Source organism: Echinops telfairi, unplaced genomic scaffold (assembly GCF_000313985.2).
Source record: "Echinops telfairi isolate 266 unplaced genomic scaffold, ASM31398v2 ScPeMD7_53;HRSCAF=182, whole genome shotgun sequence".
NCBI classification, from domain to species: domain Eukaryota; kingdom Metazoa; phylum Chordata; class Mammalia; order Afrosoricida; family Tenrecidae; genus Echinops; species Echinops telfairi.
The window spans coordinates 8,435,349-8,455,837 of NW_022103951.1; the positions used below are offsets into that span (position 1 = coordinate 8,435,349).

Consider the following 20,489-nt stretch of genomic DNA (forward strand, 5'->3'; position numbering starts at 1 on the left):
ATGTTGAGTTCATTTTTATATGCATTCTTTGTGGAGCTCCTGCTAATTGTACATTCACCTGCGGTCCCCCCAGTGCTTGGCAGATACCTCTGGGAATTCCTCCAATGCTGCCGCACTGCTATAGAGGTGTGCATCGGTCTGCCTGTCTTCTGAGGGTTACTACAGGTACTTCCTGTGCGAAGACTGAATTGCTTTCTGTTTTGCACCCATAGAACCAGCCCAGTATATGGTACTTACTTCAATATGTTTTGATTCAATCCAAACACAAACCTTATTTTACAGACAGCTTCCACCTCTCCTCTTCCATTCTGTACCACAACCTCTAAGTTGCTAATTCACCATATGGGATTTTATCTAATTTTCTCCACCTTTGTATACGTTCTCTCATCATTCATTCATTTCTTCATAGCTTCAAATAAAAAGGGAGATGGAGAGATTTGTTTATATCGAGGTGGGCAAATGGAGAGGGCCAAGTGTAGATACACTGAGTAATCTATCCATGGATACGTTGCCCAGGCACTCCGGAAACAAGAAGAGTTGCCCTCCTCACATGGTGTGGAACCTCTTAGCAATTGTTACAAAGTGGCACAGATTGGGAAAGTAAGGGGAAATGGTATAGCTGCCTAAGAAGTTATCTAGTTAGAGGGCCATTATGGTTCTGGAGGTCTGAGACATTGGTTCGGCCAGCTAAGCCCACTGTACAAGCTGCCTTTACACTTGCTGTCCTTGCAATACAAGCGTGATCTCTGTGGGATTGGAATGGGTATTATCCACATTCTGCAGAACCGGGGCCCAGAAACGTTAGCATCATACTTGTTGGTTATTGGCAAGTGGGACCCAAGAGCCAAACTCAGGGCTGTTACTTGGGAGGATGATGCTGGGCTTCCTGTGGGTGAGGCAAACATTGGTAGCTGTCTGGTGTCACGTGGTTTTCCCTCTGAGAACCCCCTGTTGACCCTGAGACCTGTAGGCTACCCCTCCTGGGCTTGACCACGAACAGTCCTTGGTGGTTTCTGTGCTGCAGGCCCCAGGTTAACCAAAATTGGGTTGCTGTGTGTGGTCCTGTTATTTTGAGCGTTCATAGAGGGAAGTCCCCTTACTATGACCTCATTGGCCTTCATAGATGCTGGATTTCAACCTGCTCCATCACCCAAGTGTAAGTTGCTCTTTTTCTTCTGTTTTCAGTGGAGGCCATAGTGGAGTTTGACTACCAGGCCCAGCACGACGATGAGCTGACGATCAGCGTGGGTGAGATCATCACCAACATCAGGAAGGAGGATGGAGGCTGGTGGGAGGGACAGATCAATGGCAGGAGAGGTTTGTTCCCTGACAACTTTGTAAGAGTGAGTACAAAGCGAAACCCTTTTCCTGTGTCCTGTGTGGGATCTGCTGTCTAAAGGTCATGGGTCACTGGAGGATGGATTTCAAAGGCCTCTCATGGGGGGATACATGGACAGCTTGACTACCTGTGTGATATCAACAAGAGCATATAAATAGCTTTGTCCTTGCGACCTGGGCATGCCTATTTTGGAAATTGACTTTTTAAGGCCCAGAATGTTATCTTTCCAGACTTCATTACTTCAAAAAAGTGCCAGAAAAAAATGCAAAAACCCAAACCAAATTCACTGCCATCGAGTCTATGCCGACTTTCAGTAACATTATAGGTCAGGGTAGAAGTGTCCCCCTGTGAGTTTCCAAGACTATACCTCTTTATGGGAGTAGAAAGTCCTATCTTTCTCCCAAGGAATGGCTGGTGATTTGAAACTGTGATCTTGTGGATCACAGCTGAACTCATAAGCACTCCACCAGCAGAACTCTAGAAAAAGGCAAGGCTGGTTAAATGATCTTATTTGTTTATTTGCTTTATACCTTAACCGAATTTTGCCCTTTACTGTTCCATGCAAAATGAAATGGGATGCAGTTTTGACCACTCAAATAGCAATCCAACTAACTTCAGAATTCAAATTATGATATGTTTCCATCATTTGGGTTCATATTGCATTCATAGTTGATGGGAATAATGTTAATTTCCTTTCCCTCTTTATGGTCATGAAACATTGACTTGAATCTGGTGTGTTCTTTTTGTAAAGTAAGGTTTTAAAAACGTCTTCCCTTTGCAGAATTTATCTAGGGTTTTTAAGTATAAAAATATAGAAAAATCATGTTAATAATATGTGACCGTAAGATGTGACATTGCTCTGCTTATAAATAACCATTTGCACTGTTGGGTCAGAAGGGGTCAGCTCTGGGCTGGTCTCCATGGGAAATACCAAGCTGGTCTAAAACAATCTTTGTCCCATGAACTTCCTACCTGACACTAGGGAAAAGTGGCTTCTTCAACATATTAGGAGCTGCATTCTTAGAGAGAAGCAGGGACTCCTAGCTCCCCTGGTGTTGTCCAACTTAGGCAGCCCTGTGTATCTAGGGCAGAACTGGTCCATAGGGTTTCAGTGAGGTGGATTGCCAGGCCTATCTCCAGGTGCACATTTGGGTGGTTTTGAATGGGCAACCTTTCTGTTAGTAAAGGGATGCCTTACCATTTGGCCACTCAGGGAGGCAGGCAGCTCCCTAAAGGAACCCAGGGGGCTGAATAGGAGGATTTTATGAAGAGGGCTTATTGATGAAAAACGTTGTTACACTCCAGACTTGTAGCCCCTTAGGAACTATTCTAGACTTAGCTCCTAGACTAGAGCTAATTGGAGCACAGTATAGTCTTTCTTCAGGCTTTTGCCTCAGCTCCACCCTTCTAATATATTTTTATTTCTCCTCTCCTTCACTCTGTCCCTCCCTCCCTCGGTCCTCCTCTTTCTTGCCTACAGCTGGGGAGAGCTTTTTGTTGGTACCATACTGTTGCTACACATTGCTTTCTCTAACTAGTTATAGGCGTATAAACTCTTCTTTTCTTGGACAACATTGAACCAGGAGCCTTGGTGGCACAATTGTTAAGCCTTCAGCTGCTAAATACAAGGTTGGCAGTTTGAATCCACTGAGTAGCTGCACAGGGAAAGACCTGTGGAGATTACAGCCTAGAAAACTTTATAGAGCAGTTTTACTTACTCACATAAGGTCACTATGAGTCAAACATTGCCTCAAGGGCAGCCAGTGACCCTGGATCTTGGCAGCACACTCCTGTTTGAAGAGTAGGAGAGCATTCACGGGACAGCTATTGATATGTACACAGGCAGTAATGTCTCTTTTCGAACAAAAACCCTGTTTTGTGAAAAGATCATCTGTGAAGTTGAGCCAAAGTAGGGTGTAGAAGGAGGTTTTTTGAGATAAAAGGGACAAAGCTAAGAGTGGACACCAAGGAAGAAGGACTGAGAAAGGAAGACTGTGGGCAAAAGGGAGGGGAGCTCTGGGAAAGAGAAGGGACTACAGCATCTGCTCCAGCTTTGAGGTGAGTAAGGCCCTGCTTGGAAAGCCGTTAACACTCCTTCTGGCTTTGTAAGGAGCCCAGATGGTGTTGTAATGGGTTATTCATTGGGCTGATAACCACAAGGTCAGTGGTTCAAACCCACCAGCTGCTTGATAGGAAAATAATGAGGCTTTCTGCTCCTGTGAAGATTTATGAACTTGGAAACCCGTAGATCAGTTCTATTCTGCCGTATGGGGTCCCTGTGAGTTGGAATTGACTTGATGACAGTGCCTGCCAGCCTGCCTGGCTTTGTGCCCCCCTCATCCCAAACCACAAATACAGAGAACACTTCTGGGTTGGGAGGTGCTGTTTATATTACAAAACAAATCTACCCAGCCCTTTACGGCTGCCAGACAGATGTAGTGGCTGGAGCGTTCCAGACCTGTGGAGGGGAGGGTGTGTGTGAGGGACTGCAGTGCAGAAAGGCTCACATAGGCTCTGGGGCCCCAACTGTCTTCCCTGCTCACTGAGTGCCAGGAGACAGAAGACTTCCTCACCTGTAAAATGGGGATAATATGGTCCTATTGCCCTACAGTTGTGCTCTTCCCCTTTTTCACCTGCTCTGCCTTCTCGGGGGCTTTGGCTCAAGGGGAGCCCTGGCTGGACACGGCCGGAGGGAGGGAGGACAGTGAAGTCAGGGAATTACCTCTCTGGCTCCCTGCCTGTGGGTTGCCTTGTGCTGGTCACTGCGCCTATGAAGCCCACTTTCCGCCACTCTGTCTCCTCCCCCCTTTAGTTCTGAGAGCCCCCTTGTTCCTAGCCCTGGCCTCTGCCTTGGGATTTTGCTGCATGCTAGCCATTTTGTAAAAGCCTCTTTAGGAATAGTACTCAGAGCACTCTAATTCATATGTGTCATCTGTTTGCATTTGAGAGGCCAACCACCTCTTTGGCCATTCTGAAAGTCAGTGAGACACAGTGCTTGGAAATCACTCAGCACATGGGCTGGCCACCTCTCGAGTGTGGTGCTGCCCTCTTTGTCAGACAAAGGAATGAGACCACTCCTCTGGGATTGATTCCCCTGCTCTGGCCTCTTTAGGTGTCACCTATTATGCCCACTGCATGAGCACTTCCAGTGGGGGCAGCCACTCCTGGCAGGTGCCCGTCCCACTCAGAACAGAGAACGGGTGTGGTAGCACACTCGAGCGGTACTCCGTGTGGCAGTCCCATCTGGCAAAAAAAGAAATTTGTCTTCTTTCATATGACGGAGTCTATTTTCAAGTCCTAACCCACTGGGAATGTTTTAGGCCTATTATTGAAAATGCAGTAGGTGGGTGCAGTGGAGTTCAACAATAATGACAACCCCTGTAGTGCACGCTAAAAGCAGCAAATACTTCTTTAAGTAATAATAGCCCTGTTGGCAACGGGTTGCAGTTTTGAAAGTGGTTTTACATATGTCCTTTTTAGCCCCAGAGTAATTTGTCCCACATTGGCTTGAGTAAGCTTGTGGCATCCCCTCAATTATTTGTGTGTCTTTGTAGGGACACTATGCAACAGAATTGATTTGAGGCAATGATGCTGTGTTTCTGTCGATGATACCATTGCCAGGGAGCTGACCTTAAACGTGGTCTTGATCTGTTTACCAGAGCCTTAATCAGTGTCCCTTCTTAATGCACTCTGCCAAAAAGTTGGGATTCAGTATCCATCTTTAAACTCTGTATCAGAGGGACTTCAAGAAGTTTGTAGGAAAATTCCATTATCTTTTAAGTCCACTTTTTCCATGCACTCTTAAAAATCCCCTGTATTGCCTTGGTTTCTCAAGAGAAAGCAACCAGCCATTCCCCTGTATTCCCCTGCTTAAGCGGACTGTCCCAGGGGTCCCCAGCTCTCTCGGCTGAGTCTGATTGGTACCCAGAAAGGTGCCCAGCTAGGCTCCGTGGCTGTTTGGGTTTGTTCCTCTTCCTCTTTGATTTGGTTAGTTCTAATTTATTTACTGTAAGTATGAAGGTAGAGTCTTTAAAAATCCTCCTGCCCTGATCTTTATCTCTGTCCCCACCCTCTTTTGGAGTCCCCCCCTCCTCACTTTTTTTTCTTTGCCCTTTTCTTTTTTAGTAATTCATTTGAAAGGCTTAATTTACATCGAGTAAAATGTATAACTGTACGGCTTGATGATTTTTGTTTTACATAGAACATGCCCCTGTGTTAGGCTGGGTTGACTAGAGAAACAAAACCCGTGACACGCACTTATGTATAAGAAGGTATTTTATATCAAGAAGTAACTTAATGTCAAGCCAGCCTCCCAGCCCAGTCCAGCCCCTCTCAAGTCCATGGGTCTGATGCTAGCGGAGGCTGCTTCAGACTCACAGAGCCAAAGGCCGAGAATGTGGAAAGGTGAAGCAGACTCTTGGTAGGATGCTGTAGTTGTGGAAAATGGTGGAAAGATCATGGAATTTTTCTAGCAATGTTTTGAAGCTCCCTTGTATTCATATGAGTGGAATTGCTGCCTCACTTCACTTTGGCATGTGTGTGTGTGTGTTTTTCTGTGTGCAAAACTGTGGCCTCTAATGGGATGGGCGCAGGAGACCATACCCGTGTCTCCAGCCTCATTTGTGTTACACTTGCCGCCTGTGTCTAGGGGCTCTGGTAGGTGTGGGTAAAGGCGTTGGGCTGCTAACCACAAGACCAGCAGTTCAAACCCGCCAGCTGACTGGCAGGAGAACAAGGAGGCTGTGTGTGTTGGTAAAGACAGTCTTGAAAACCCTTTATAGAGCCATTATGGGTCTGAATGGCCTTGGTGGCTACTGTAGGTTTGGTTTAGGTTTAGCTGTCTAAGTCCGTCAGCCCACATCTCGTGTCTTCCAGTAGTTGCCTTATGAGTATGGCAGGTAAGAAGCCTTAAAGTCCAGGCCTCCTTCGCCCAAGGGCAGACTTGATTGTTAGACCTGGGGACTATCAAAGGCTAATTCTTAAATGGTTAAAACAACAACAACAACAACAACAACAAAAACAACAAGTAAATAAGTGAGCATGTGCCAGAGTTTGATCTATCTCAGTGAGAGAACAGGATAACAACTGATTCAATAAGGATATGTAAAATGGAGAAAAAGTCTGTGGGAAAAGGGATGTTCAAATGAGATTGCCAACTTTGATTAAAAACTGGTTAATGTCTTTGAGGACAATCAAAATGTTATCCACTCTACCAGAAAAGGAAGAAAAACCCAAATAAACCACACACCTTGTCATTTGTCTCCATGTTAACCTCTGATTTCATAAATTGTTAGTTAAGTCGAGTTTCCAGAGAGAGTCTGATTGATGGTCCTTCTGGGGGCTTATTAACAAGCACATTGATATGCTATTAAAAGATCACATGTCCATCTTAGGCCAAATCTTCAAGTTCTGAATTTTGTGGGGAACAGACAGACCCTCACAATGGAGTACAATCATAGGAGGTAGTAGGATGAAGCCTCAAAGACATGTATTTGAAAAAAATAAGATGGCTGCCCTTCTGGTATTTCAAATTGTCACACAAAGGCAAACGACAGCCACCTGTTGTTAAAGGCTCTTTCATAGAGGTTTATTTTCACATGTTAGAATTAGTCGTGTTCCTCTCTTTGAACTTTGCCCTCAGATTCAGACAACAGTGTATTGTAGTCGCGCAAAGAACATCGAAGCAATCTTTTCCCTTGTTCTCTTATATTAACGGACAGCTAACTGAGTTTCAGAAAGAACAAGCCTCAGAACTCTGGCCTGGGCTGATTCGCATGCGTTGTCTGCTTGGGGGTGGGGTGGGGAGGGGTGGCGTGATGTGGCAGCGTTGGATACAGTGCAGCGGGACCCGGGTGCTCCACAGTTGTGGCTCACAAATAGACGTGTGGAAAGCAGGAAGCTGCGGTAGGGGGTTAAAGCATTGGCTTGATCATCTGCAAGTTGACGTGACACTGTGAGGAAGTGAGCTGCTGGCTCTGTCTCTTGTATGTGTTCGGTAAAAAGACATTTTCTGCACTGCCCACCCCCGTGCGGACTTGTAGCATGCATGCTGTATGTGGAGTGTGATAGCTTTCAGCTTGGTGTCCCTGTTACCTCAGCTTCACTACAGAACTCTTGTTGTAACGCAAGCTCTCAGAAGGGTGCTGCACTTGGGTAAAATGGTGGGTGAATACAGCTTGTGTCTTTCTGGTTTTGTCAGCAGCGAGGAGGAAAGCCAGTCGTTTGCATAGTTGTGCTCCTTTGAGATACAACTCACCGTTACCTTTTTAAATTTAAGAAAGAATCACACATTTATGTTAACAAGTAGCATGAAGTAGATATTTTCAGGTGCTTATTCTATTTTCAGAGATTCTCAAGTAGCTCTTTTTATTATTCACATACAATTTTACTTAAAAAAATTTCAGCCTAGGGGGTAATTATTTTTGTGAATAAAACTGGTTTGTTTTCTAGATGTATGTTCCTCTTGAAAATGTAGCAGGAATCTTCTAGGGATATTCAGAGCCGCTTCTAGCTCACAACCTTAATTTATCTAGACCTGCCAAGTGGGTGGGGGGTCTGCTTTTCTCATGGAGTGAACATTTACCAGGTGCTCCTAGGTACTGGGAGCCCGGGGATATAAGCACAAGCAATGCACATTGAATGGATTTTGCCACGTATAACTTCTCCCACAATGTGGTGGCTTGAACTCTTGCGACCTACCTTCCAGTCACTTGGAGATTCTGGAGAGGATGTGGTAGACATTGTTCTTGAGAAGGTTCTGACAGGATTTACCAGGAAAATCTGGTAGAACATGTGAAAGGAACCCACAGTCCTCCTTCTGGCCCTGCTTGTTGCATTATGGAATAATAATGGCTACATTCTATTGAAGGCTTACCACATGCCTGGCATTGCTCACCTCTCTGCCCATGTCTGTCTGTGCACAATGCCCCAAATTTCTTCAGTACTTCTTTGTACCAGGAAAGGATCCTAAACCCATCACATTTTCTTTCTTGAAATTCTTATGCCACCCTATGAAATGTAGGTATTCTTTTTATTATGCCCAGTTTTCAGAAGAGCTAACTGAGGTAGCTTGAGGTTAAAGGATTTACCCATGGTCACATGGGCTAGTGAGGAGCCAGAAGAACATATAGAGCAGGGCCGACTGGCTCGGGTCTGAACCCTCACAGGCAGCTTTGTCTAAGAGTGCTCACTGTCCATTAGTGCGGACTGCATTCTGCCTTCCCCCGCTGAGTGAGCACTCAGCTGGAATCACGAGTGTTCATTTCTTTCCTGATTAAATAATTCTCTTAGAAATCGATGCTTTCAACTCAGTAGCGCAGTCTTGGATTTCTGAGCTTATACTATCATTCCTGCATACTATTACTATTTTTTAAAGTTTTTCAAACTTTATCTTTGTTTTATTAATAAAACGCCATTTTAGAAGTAAATGCATGTGTAATGTCAACATACAACATGGATAAAAGTAGAATAATATTAATATATATTTATTTTACATAAGTTCATATTTATAAAACTGCATATTTAGAACTTAATCAAAAGACAATGGTTCTTGTTTGACAAACACAATATCTAAAAATCTGAACTTAGTAGTTAGAGATAACATTTTTGCAGTTATATTAGCCTTGGCATCTAATTTCTATTTTCTTTGTAAAACTTCTTATTGAAAATTAAAGTTGTGAAGCTCATCAGTTTTACATTCAACAATTCATATACATTTTGTTTCCACTCATCCATTGCAGTCCCCTCACTTGCCCAACTTCCTCCCTGTGTTCCTGCTGCTGCTGTTGTTTTTCAAATGTTATTTTTAGAGTGAATTAGGTGAAGGTTTACAGAATAGATCATCAGTTTTACGTTTAACAGCTCATACTCGTCTTGTGTCAGCTCATCGATTGCAATCCCCTCTGTACCATCACAATCTCACTTCCTCTCTGTGTTTCCTCTTTTCTTTCCTAATCCTCTGAACTGTTCCCTTCGGTAAATGGTGCCCTTTTTGCTCCTAAATGATTGATTATTCTCCCTCAGGGGTGAGTTCAAGCCCAGACCTGAAGGGTAAAGGCAATAGGATTGGGGGTCTTACCAGTCTCTTGCTGATCGGTTAATTCTGGTCTCCTTCATGATTTTGAATCCAGGCCCTTTTAATCTGATCTTTTTCAGAGCAGTTGCTCATGGTAGCCAGGTACCATCTAGTTCTTCTGGTCTCAGGGTCATGGAGACTGATGTTTGCGTGGTTTATTAGTCCATTTGGACTAATTGTTTCTATATGCCTTTCAATTCTCATCATTCTCCTTTCCTCCAGTTGGAGCGAGTTGAATGGCTGCACCTTAGATGGCTACTCATGAGCATTTCAGACCCCAGTCATTACTTACCCAAGTAGTATATAGAACAGACCTTGTGTCCCCTGAAGACCAGGTTTTCGTGCAAATTCTGAAAATAAGGCAATTAGGGAAACTACATCTTACTGATTTGTAAGCAAATTTATCATTTTGCAGCGTTCAAGATATTATTTGGTGACGGAGCTTCACTGCCTTTTACACCAGTGGTAAATAATTCAGTTGTGTGACTGTACATCCAAGGGGCTGTTGAAAGCACACCATTTCAGCTCAAATTCTGCAAACTTTGAATATATATCTTTCTTTCGGGAAGAACAACTTCCTAAAGCACGGAACTTGAGCCCGTTAGGTAGTGTTGTGAGAAGGGTGACTACCAGAAAGCTCCGGAGTGCTTAAGGACAAGTATGTAACCAGTAAGAGTCTGCACCACCTGACAGTCCTCGGACTTTGTAGCAGTTGCAGTACAGGAAGTGAACTGGGTCTTGTGACTCAGGGAAAGCTTTGACCTCAGTAGAGTTTTAGTCCCCTGAGTGAGTTGATCATGGTGATTGTGGATAATGGAATTTTTTCATAATGACAGGATTATTGAGTCTTAGCCTGGAGAGAGACTTGGAGATCATGTGTTTCAACCTCCAGCTTCTAGGAGATCAGACTCTCAGCCATCTAGGCTGTTGCTGTAATTACTACTGGATAAATAAACGTGTGGGACCCTAAAGGGGGCTACAGCCTGTGGGTCTGAAGCCTGGCCTCTCTCCAGGCTTACTACACGCATCTGGAGGTGGGGGCAGGAGTTGAGATTGGGGCCTGCAAGTGTTTTTGAGTTCAGACAATTTTGCTGTTTGATACCATTAGTGTATTCCTGCTGTGTGCCATCCTGACAGGGCATTGGTAATTACATTCTATTTAGTATCTTCTCTAACAAACATGGATTGGTATAGTTCTCTATTTGTATATACTATGGTGCTAGTTTACAAAAGAACTTTATATTTAAACACTTGAAATAAATATAAAAGGAAACAGTCATGGTGAAATAGTGAAAAATAGAAACATATTTATTGCAAATGTACAAAGAGCTAGCTTATATGCATACAGTATCCAATTTAAAAAACAAACATACAAACCCCAAACAAGACAAAATAGAATTCAACCATATATTGCATACAAGTAAAGAGCCCTGGACACCCTGGCCTTGAATCCAACTGCCATTGGAAACTAAGAATGGCAAGTCAAGTGGCCTGGAAGGTAGGAGCAAAAAGTATGTCGAGGAGGAGTAAGAGAAAACGGCAATGTGACTACCTGGACCATATATACTGATAGGTCAAAGCCTGCCCCCAGGTGGGTCACTGCTGAGGCTGTGATAGGTAAGAAACCCCCCACTAAATACAAATTGCCATGTCAGTTGTGGTTCCGGGGTGGGCCTGAGCCCAGATTCCTGCCCAAGACGTAGCCACTGTGTAGCTTCAGAAAGGCTCTTTACCTTTCTGAAGCAGTTCCTTCCTCTATGAACACAGAGAATGCTAGTGCCCTTCCGAAAGCACTACAAGAATTAGAAATAGACAGCTGCCTTTGTGTTGACTTCAACCCTTAGCCCCCTCATGTACATGAGCACGAAACCTTGCCTGGTCCTGGGCCATCCTCATGGTCGCCAGCATGTTTGAGTTCATTGTTGTGACACTTGGGCTAGTTCATCTCACTGAGGGTCTCCTTTGCCCTGGCTGGCCTTTGCCCTGGCTGTTTCGTCAAGCTTGAGACTCTCCTCCAGTGACCAATCCTTCCTGATAAAATGTCCAAAGCGAGAGAATTGGACACTATTCTGTTATCCAAAAAATTTTCATTGGCTAATTTTTGTAAGTAGATTCCAGGCCTTTCTTCCTAGTCTCTTCCCCACAAATTACTCTGCTGGTATTTGAAATACTGGTGACATAGCTTCCAACATCACAGCCACATACCAGCCACCACGCTACCATAAACTGACAGCATGTGGAAGCTATAACAATTTAAGTTATTTTCTTGTGTGCCAGGTATTGATAGGCTCTGGAAACACAATGATGCATATTTAAATATAATATTATTTATTTAATAATGTATGCTGAACTGTTATTATTGATGAGCACTTGGTACAAGGGAAGTTCAAAATAGAGGCCATTGACTTAGCTTTTTACCTTTCCAGAATTAGTCCAAATATGAGAGTATCATTGAAAATTGTTACCCTTGTTAACAACAACAAAAAAACCCCATATCCTCCTACTTGGCATGCATCCATTAAATACAGAAGAATTGTAAGATTCCCCCCCTCCCTTGTGATCAGTATGATTGGAGCTCTTTAAACCACATTGTAAGAATGAAGAGCTAAAAAAATAAGACTCTCATGCCTGCCAAGTGTGCACATTATTCAGTTGGATATGTTTTTGCATGACAGAAAATTCTGTATCTCCAAGAACAGGAGATAGATGATTCCAAGTTAACAGCACAGAGTAAACACACCACAGTGAATGAAATTGCTTTTATTTGAGTAAACCATAAGGAACTTGCTCTACCTCCTTAAGTTTATGAAAGAATGTGAAATAGGAGATTTGGTAGTGATTTGCAAGTAAAATGGTAATTTGCAGAATGAGTGTCAAGTTGCATGATAACTGAGCTTTTCCTTTTTAGATTTCCAGTTCCTTGATGCAACTTTTACTTTAATGAGTGCCTTTTTAAAAACAGTATTTTAACTTAAAGTACCATAAGCATTGTTTTCAGGGTAAACAGAAATAGATGAAAATATATATAGTGTGGATAATACCCATAAGTAATATTTCCCCTTTCACTTCTTCTTCCTTCCTCACATATACACACATTATTTGCCATATAATATTTGTTTTGCCCTTGTCTAATGGGTCATTGTACCCCTTTCTGTGTTTTCTGTAAACTGGGACAGGTTGGTTCCATTTGCCACACTTTCTTGGTGCCCAGCTGCTGAGGTGTAAGGGCAGCAGCTGCAGATTCAGGTCTGCCTCTGTGGCTTTAGTTGGGCACAGACTGGAGCACTTGTTCAGAAGCTTGGGCTCTGGGTTTGAGTCTAGATTTATTATCTCTGAAACCTTGGGGGAAGTTATTCGATCTCTTTTAGTATTCCTTTATTTCATCATGGGAAACTGGGCCACCAGTTTAGTGCACCTCTTTGCCAGTGTGATGTGGAGGATTATGTGAGCCCAGAGATGGAAGCCAACTCACTCAATGCCATCATGTTGATTCTGACCCAGAGCAACCCTATAGGACTGGGTAGAACTGTACCTGTGGGTTTCCGAGACTAGCACTCTTTACGAGGAGCTGCTGGTGGTTTTGAACTGCTGACCTTGTGGTTAGGAGCTCGGTGCATAACCACGACACTACCAGGGCTCCATAAGTCAACTACTACATATTAATGAGTCAACAAATCATAGATACTACCTATAAGCATGAGGCCACTCTTGAGATCTAGAAGGATACATAAGATGGTGTTTGTCAGTGCATCCTTCGGGAAGCAGAGGCTGAGGTGGAGTTAAGAATGCTGTCAGTTTATTGAGGGAGGAGGAATAAGATCCAGGAAGGATGAAAAAAGAGGGTGGGATAGGGGACCTCGACGGCTACACATCCCGTCAACCTAAGCAGGAGCTCCTGAGCAAAGATTGCCTGGCCTTTTTTCCTAGTCTGTCCTCTAGACTTCCTTGGAGACTGCATTAGGCAGAAAAACCGGCCCAGAACCCTGGCTGAGATAAATCCATGACTGGGGCTGTCTTAGAAGTGCCAACAGCCTTACAACTGAAGCAGATCCTCTAGGATACATTTTTTCTGGCAGGGACTTGTGGGCAGTATGCTTCTCGGGTTACTTGAAAGATATTTTGTTTCATCGAGGAAGAAAGATGGGGCAGTCAGCTTCTGGAGAGATCTATAGCTTTGGAAACCCTGTAGGGCCGATTTTCTCTGTCCTGTGGGGTTGATGCGAGTTCGAATTTGACTCAGTGGCAGGCAGTGGGTTGATATAGTTTCTTGTTAACTCACAAAGAGATTTGAAATCATGGATCCTCCCTGTTCCAGGCTGAGGGGCACATTTGATCATATTTACGCCATTGAGGAAGATTGGACAAGAAATTCTTGAGGAAGGTTCAGGGAGAGGGAAGGTTTAGATGTGAATGTCACAACATGTGTTAATACAGAAGCCACATAACGCACACGCACACATGCACCTTTAGTCATTCCTGGAATGAGCTGCCTGAGTGAGGGCATTCACACTAATCAGCACTTAGGTGCCGGTTTTGTTTATCAACGAAGGAAAGATTGTTTCATTAATGCTGCACTTCCTCTGGGACCATCAGGTTTTGTTCTTCAAGAAAGCCAGCAAAAAGATGGTATCATGTATCTGAAAATCTGGGTGAAAAACAAAAGTGGTCTTGCTTGCATTTATAAGCAGTGACGTTGTCCAAGTCAAACCCCATTCTGCCTTGTGTTTCTAGGGGCACGTAAGTAATACCAGCTGGAGGCCCTGTGTAAGAGAACCATGCTAAACCTTGCTCTCCTCAGAACTTTGGGGGAAGTCACTGCCCACTCAATTCCCAGGGGGTGCTGGCAGGCCCTGGGCTCCATTTCCTCCTATTCCAAGCCTTCCTTCTCCGGAGGTAGGCAGCCCATTGGCTGCTGATAAGGGCTGGGTAGTTGGTTCTCAGTCTAGTTCTGGCTTTCTACTGACAATTGGGGGCCAGACTGAATGCAATTTCTAGAAAACAAGGCCTTTGATCTAGATCTGACATAGCTAGTAAGTATCAGTACAGTGTGTTCCAGCTTCAAAAAATTATTTGCCTATCATAGAAGAATAAAAGAAATAGAAATTTATTTAAAATATAGATATACATTTTACTCATGATTATCATCACATATAAGTGGGATGGATTTAGCAGAAAATATAAACATTATCAGCATGGCTGTGCCTACTTGGCTGGTATTTTGGCTATAGTATAATAAAGGTTGCTGCAATCTTTAGTCAGTGATGAAAAATATTCAAATCAACTGGCTAACAGATTATGAGCAAAAATATATTACAAGTTGAAGATCATGAAACATGATCAAGTTATAACCTCAAAACCTGTAGTCACAGTATAACAATATCTATCTAACCTGCATCGGTGCAAATAGAAAAGGGATCAAGTTGTCGTCACCCTGTCATTGATGCTCAGCAACCTGGCTTATAAGCACAGTTCCACCCTCAGGTGTTTTTCTTAGCTGCAAAATAATGACTGTATACACAGCTTAAAAAAAACATCATTTTATTGGGGGACTCTTACAAATCTTATGACAATTACACAGCTTTCTATCCTCAAAACCTAGAAAGTGGAATAATTGCCGTCATGGTTATAAAAAAAAAGCACACTTGCCACATGAAAGTCCTTGCAGTTATTTTGTATCAAATGAGTGATTACAACATTTGGCTGTGGTGGCACATAATATGAACTTTTAGACACATTCAAATCTGCAGCATGTCATCATGCGATTTCAAGTATTGACAAATCACTTCTCTGTGCTTATTGGTTGTTTTTCAGGGACTCCTTTGTTATTTGGTTTAAAATGCCACATGAAGGATTATCTCTTTGGAACATATAATCCATGCAATTATAGTGTGAGCTTCTCTTGCCTGTGGTGCTTAAGAATCCATATATCTTATTTATTCCCTAACCTCTGATTTTTTAAATTAAATTTAACTCATCCTTTTATTTTAAAGCTTGAATTGGAAGGGGTTCCATGCACAGGTATTTAGAGTGACAGTCAAGTCTAGGGTGCTGCCAACCCGATGCTGCAAACTCTCCCCAGCCCTCAAGCTAGAAACACAATCTAATTTGCGGCCTGTAGCAATGCAAAGATGTAGTTGATTTGTAAATAGCCCTTGGAGCACCATAGCATTGCTGACAGGCAGGGTTCCCAGGCAGAATGAAGTGTGTTATTTAGCTGTCTAAGCGGTCACCATGATTGCAGTTCTACCTGAGGTGCATCTCACAAAGCCACAACACATAGTAATTAAAGCCCCAGATTCGTCATCAGTAGATTTCATCCCATCTAAGTCTCATTACAGACAAACTTAGGTCTGTCTTCATTCATTATCATGAAAACCCAATGAAAATTCATTTTATTAAAGATGATATCCCCTTTTCCCTTTCATTTGGAATGTAGAAGTGAATATTAAAGAATAAAGAGTAACACTCTTTGTTAATGAAACTATAGGGCTGTCCTTGGCCTGTGGCCTCTGTTTGCCACTGCATGGTCACTCTAGTTTCTCCCAGCCTGAAATCCAGAGAGAGGTCTGTGGCGTGGGCAGAGATCTATAAGTTGCTTCTGTCTGCCTGTCTCTTCTTGTGATGGCTAGAATGGTCTTAACTATGTAGAAGGAGCATGTTCAATATTCATCTGATTTAATTGAATTTAATATACAATGCTTAAGGCTAATCTGAAAATTTGGAGTCCTTAAATGGTTCATTTTTTAGTAGCATATAATTGATTTGCTATTATCTAAGAGAATGAATTATTTAAAAAAAGGAATGTTCTTTCCACAAGGTGGATTTTACCGAGCTACTGCTGCTACTGTTCATTTACATGTGATTCTTGATTATATTAAATTATGCATGTGGGTAAGAGGAGTGGCAGTCGTAAGGTTGAAGAGGTTAGGTTATGAGCTGTTACATAATGTATTGCCTCCTGGGATCAGCACTTGCTGACTGATCTATGGTCTGTTGGCGCATGCATTAGTAACTTAAATTGCCATGAATATTAATAATGGTTGGATATCAGTTGAGAGAACAGTGAATCAATTAATATGTAAAATTTTCATATATCTTGATTTATAAACATGCAGATCTCAAAATAAATTGTTCTCTTTGAAGATAATAAATTTTATATTTCACCCTCTTTCAATTTGACAGTGAAATTTAACAGCATATTAGGGTGATTTTGATTTTTTTCCGAACAGGTTTTGAAGCTTTGCCAAAAATTCTGATTATGTTTTGAAATTCAGGTGATCTTTGTAAATGATTGAACAAGTAGACCCAACTGTCATCTACATATTTCAATATGTTTTCCAGTAAAGTGAGTGGAAAGGCCACCTCTACCTTGATTTTAGATTTTGAACTGTTTAGAATATAGAAAAGCATGAGAATGTAATCCACTGCCTAGATTTACTAAATGTTAACATTTTGCCATATTTAAAAATAAACCTTTTAAAAACAAACTTTTAGTTTCAACTGAAAAATGTACATAGAGAACACAAAGGCGCTTCAAAAATTCATTGAAAAATTCCATTATATTTCAATTCCATTTTTCTCTTTAAAAAAATCATTTTATTGGGTGGTCCTACAACTCTTATCACAATCCATCCATCCATCCATCCATCCATTGTGTCAAGCACATTTGTACATTCATTGCCAGCATCATTCTCAAAACATCTTCTTTCTACTTGAGCCCTTGGTATCGGCTCCTCATTTTTTCCCCTTGATAATTTATAAATTGTTACTGTTTTTTCATGTCTTACACTGACAGATGTCTCCCTTCACCCACTTTTCTGTTGTCTGTCCCCAGGGAGGGGGTTATATATAGATCATTGTGATTGGTTCCGCCTTTCTTCCCCATCTTCCCCTTATCCTCCTGGTATCTCCACTCTCATTATTGGTACTGACGAGCTTATCTGTCCTGGATTCCCTCTGTTTCCAGCTCTGATCTGTACCAGTGTGCATCCTCTGATCCTGCCTGATCAATTCCATTTTCCATGAGCTTTTGAAAAGCCCTTTTGTATGTCCCTCCTACTCTGGAGAAAACTCCCTCCATGGGACTGGCTTGGGGCATGCAGGAGGAAACAAAGGTACCACCACAAAATCTGGAGAAGTCTTTCAAATAAGGACAAAAGGTTTAATCTTCAGGGGAAAGGGCATTGTCTGAGAATGCTGGGGCATTACCACAGCTGCTGGAAGCATGAAGTCCTCTACCTCAACTCCCACCCCCTGCATGAGCTCCAGGCCCCTATATTACCTAAGGGCAACAAAAGCCTGTGGGTGGGCCTCAAACCTATAGACAGAACTCTAGTGGATACCTTTTGCAGCTGGGGGAAAGCAACCTATGGGTTGCTGAGAACCGCTGCGTCTAGAGGTGGATGATAGCAGGGAGCTCTGGAACAGACTGGCTCTCTCTGGAAAGCAGCATAAAGGGAAACTCCAAAGTCAAGAAGAGGGGCCCCAAAAATGGTTCCTAGAGGAATTCAAAGTCTCTGATGCCCATGGCAACAGCTATCCACAGCACAACACAACTCCTGGCTAAATTAATAGAAATCCCCACCCTAAAGACCTCTCTACCTCAGTGTCTACTGCCCTGTACAACATCTTTCAACAACAAAAAGTACAAGTCATGCTTAAAGGCAAAAACAAAACAGTATGAAGAGATGAAGCAATCATCAGACTAAGACACAGGTATGACACTCTGTTGGAGCTGTTAGGCAGGGAATTAAAAATAAATGATTAAACATTGGATTGCTAGCCACAAGGTTGTCCGTTCAAACCTACCAATTGCTCCATGAGAGAAAGGTGAAGCTACCTGCCTCTGTAAAGATTTAAAGCCTTGGAAACCCTATATAGGGTTACTATGAGTCAGAGTCAACCCAATGGTAGTTGGTTTGGGTTTTTTTTCCCCTGGTGGTGGTGGTGCTTTGATTACTATGTTAAAGGTTCTAATGAAAAAGATCAGATAGGTAATTTCAACAGAGAGAGAGAAATTATAAGAATGTATCAAGATACTCTGGTCAGCATCTCACAGGGCTATAATCAAGGTGTCAGCAGACTGTGGTTCTCCTGTGGAACTCAAAGTCCTCTTTCAAACTCATCCAAATTGTTGGCAGACATCGGTTCCTTGTGGTTGTAGGACTGAGCTCCTAGAGGCAACCTCAGATCCTTGCCACCTGTACCTCTCTAGAGACAGTTCCAACACTGCTGTTTGTTCTTCTACCAGGAGAATCTATGCTGCTTTGAGGTTTTCACATGATTACATCAGTGTTAGGAGGCTTAGTGTGGCTGGAAGCCAGGTGTGGGCTACCTTGTGTGTATAAAGCATATGTAGCATAGTGGGGCTACATAATGAGCTGCTAACCACAAAGTTAGTGATTTGAACTCACCAGCTACTCCATGGGAGAAAGATAAGACCATCTCTTTCCATAAAGATTCAAACTTTAAAGTCTCAGAAACCCTAAGGGGCAGTTCTTTACTGTCCTCTAGGCGTCAGAATGGACTTGAGCAGTGAGTTTGGTTTGGACATCACTGCTACTCAGGATAATCTCCCTTTTGATTAACTCAAGAATCAACTGCTAGTAGTGAGCTTAACAAAGTTTTACAATACAAGGTCAGCGTATAAGCCAGTTGGATTCTTACAGCTTGGTAATACATAATTGAAAACCGCAATTAAACGATACTTTACAATAGCTTCCCCTAATTTACGATACTCATGGACCTGGAGTAGCCAAAGTGAGTGGAAGAAATGAAGTAAAAAGGGGTGAACAGAAAAATTTAAAGAAGAGGTCAAGAAAATAAAGCAAAGCATGAGAATGAAATGTGAAAAGATCTAGAGTTAGAAAACCAAAAGAGATAAACATGTTCATCATATGTGAAAGAACTAGAGAGAAAAATTAAAATCAGAGATGCAATATTTGAAGGATTCTATGGGTAAATTATTGAATGATGTAGGAAGCACCAAAAGAAGATGAAAAGAATACATAGCCACTGTACAAAAAATAATTGTTTGACTTTAATTCATTTCAAGAGGTACCATATAATCAAGACCTATTGACATTGAAGGAAGAGGTTAAAATTATACTGAAGACACCAGTGAAAAGCCAGACTTGGAAAGACAGCATGCTTGATAAAGTAGAGGCTCAGTGAGAAAGAGAACCCCCCTCCGTGAGATGGGTGAACACAGTGGCTGCAATGATGGGCTCAAACACACAGCAGTTGTAAAGGTGGCACAGGACTGGGCAGTGTTCTATTCTGTTTTAGATAAAGGGTTACTATGCTAGAAGCAACTCAACAGCACTTAACAACAACAGGATGCTGGGTGTATGCATGACTCTGCATTTGGCAAAACCCAAAGAAAAGTAAACTTCGATGAATGCACATGAAACCCAACCAAAGTCCCAAAGCACCACCAATGCTATGTTGATGAACCCCAAGGTGGAATGCAGACTGTGCCAAATGACACCGGAAAGGGTTGGGGAAAAACTGAGCTCCCCTAAGTAACTTTGGAAAAGGGTGGTAGAAACTGTAGTACACCATAGACAAAAGGAACAGTACAGATGCACTGAACTGTAGTTGGTGAGTTTGCTTCTCTCAGAGATGCAGGTGGACAATTCTGAAACTGCTTTGTATAGCTCCTGTGGAGTGGGCCAAGTTTTCACTGCTGAGAGGTTGTAGAGAGGCAAGAAAAGGCGAGCGGATCCTGTGGTACTTAAGAGTTTGAGATGTCAGTATAAAGTTGTGTTGTGCTGAATATACAAGAAAGTTTTAAAAAGTTCATGGAAACATAAAATTAAGATATTGTAATTCTTCCATGAATGTTTTGAAGCCCCCTCATGCATTTAGGTGGATAGATGCAGAGCTAATTTTAGATATATAAAGGTATAAATAGATCAGTATACATTTGTATACTAACTCTGTCCACTGGTGAGGGAGAAAATGACATTTTCTGCTCTCATAAAGATTTATAGCTTCAGAAACCCAAAGGGCCAGTTCTATACTCTATAGCAGTGGTTCTCAACCTGTGGGTTGTGACTCCTTTGGGGGTTGAAC

At 42.4% G+C, this 20,489-nt stretch overlaps 1 protein-coding gene across 7 annotated transcripts in view; it reads left to right on the forward strand.

The window, feature by feature from the left end:
• Positions 1-1,190: 1,190 nt before the first annotated feature.
• SH3KBP1 (SH3 domain containing kinase binding protein 1) overlaps positions 1,191-20,489 on the forward strand; it is a 340,714-nt gene continuing 321,415 nt past the window's right edge. For 3 of the 7 annotated variants that reach the window (XM_030885785.2, XM_030885786.2, XM_030885787.2), the window contains exon 1: positions 1,191-1,343. Coding sequence is in view for 4 of the 7 variants with exons in the window: in XM_045290737.1 (XP_045146672.1) it covers positions 1,279-1,317 (39 nt within the window). In the remaining 3 variants the exon portion in view is untranslated. The remainder of the gene's footprint in view (positions 1,344-20,489) is intronic. The other 4 variants (XM_045290740.1, XM_045290738.1, XM_045290737.1 and 1 more) reach the window with 3 other exon arrangements.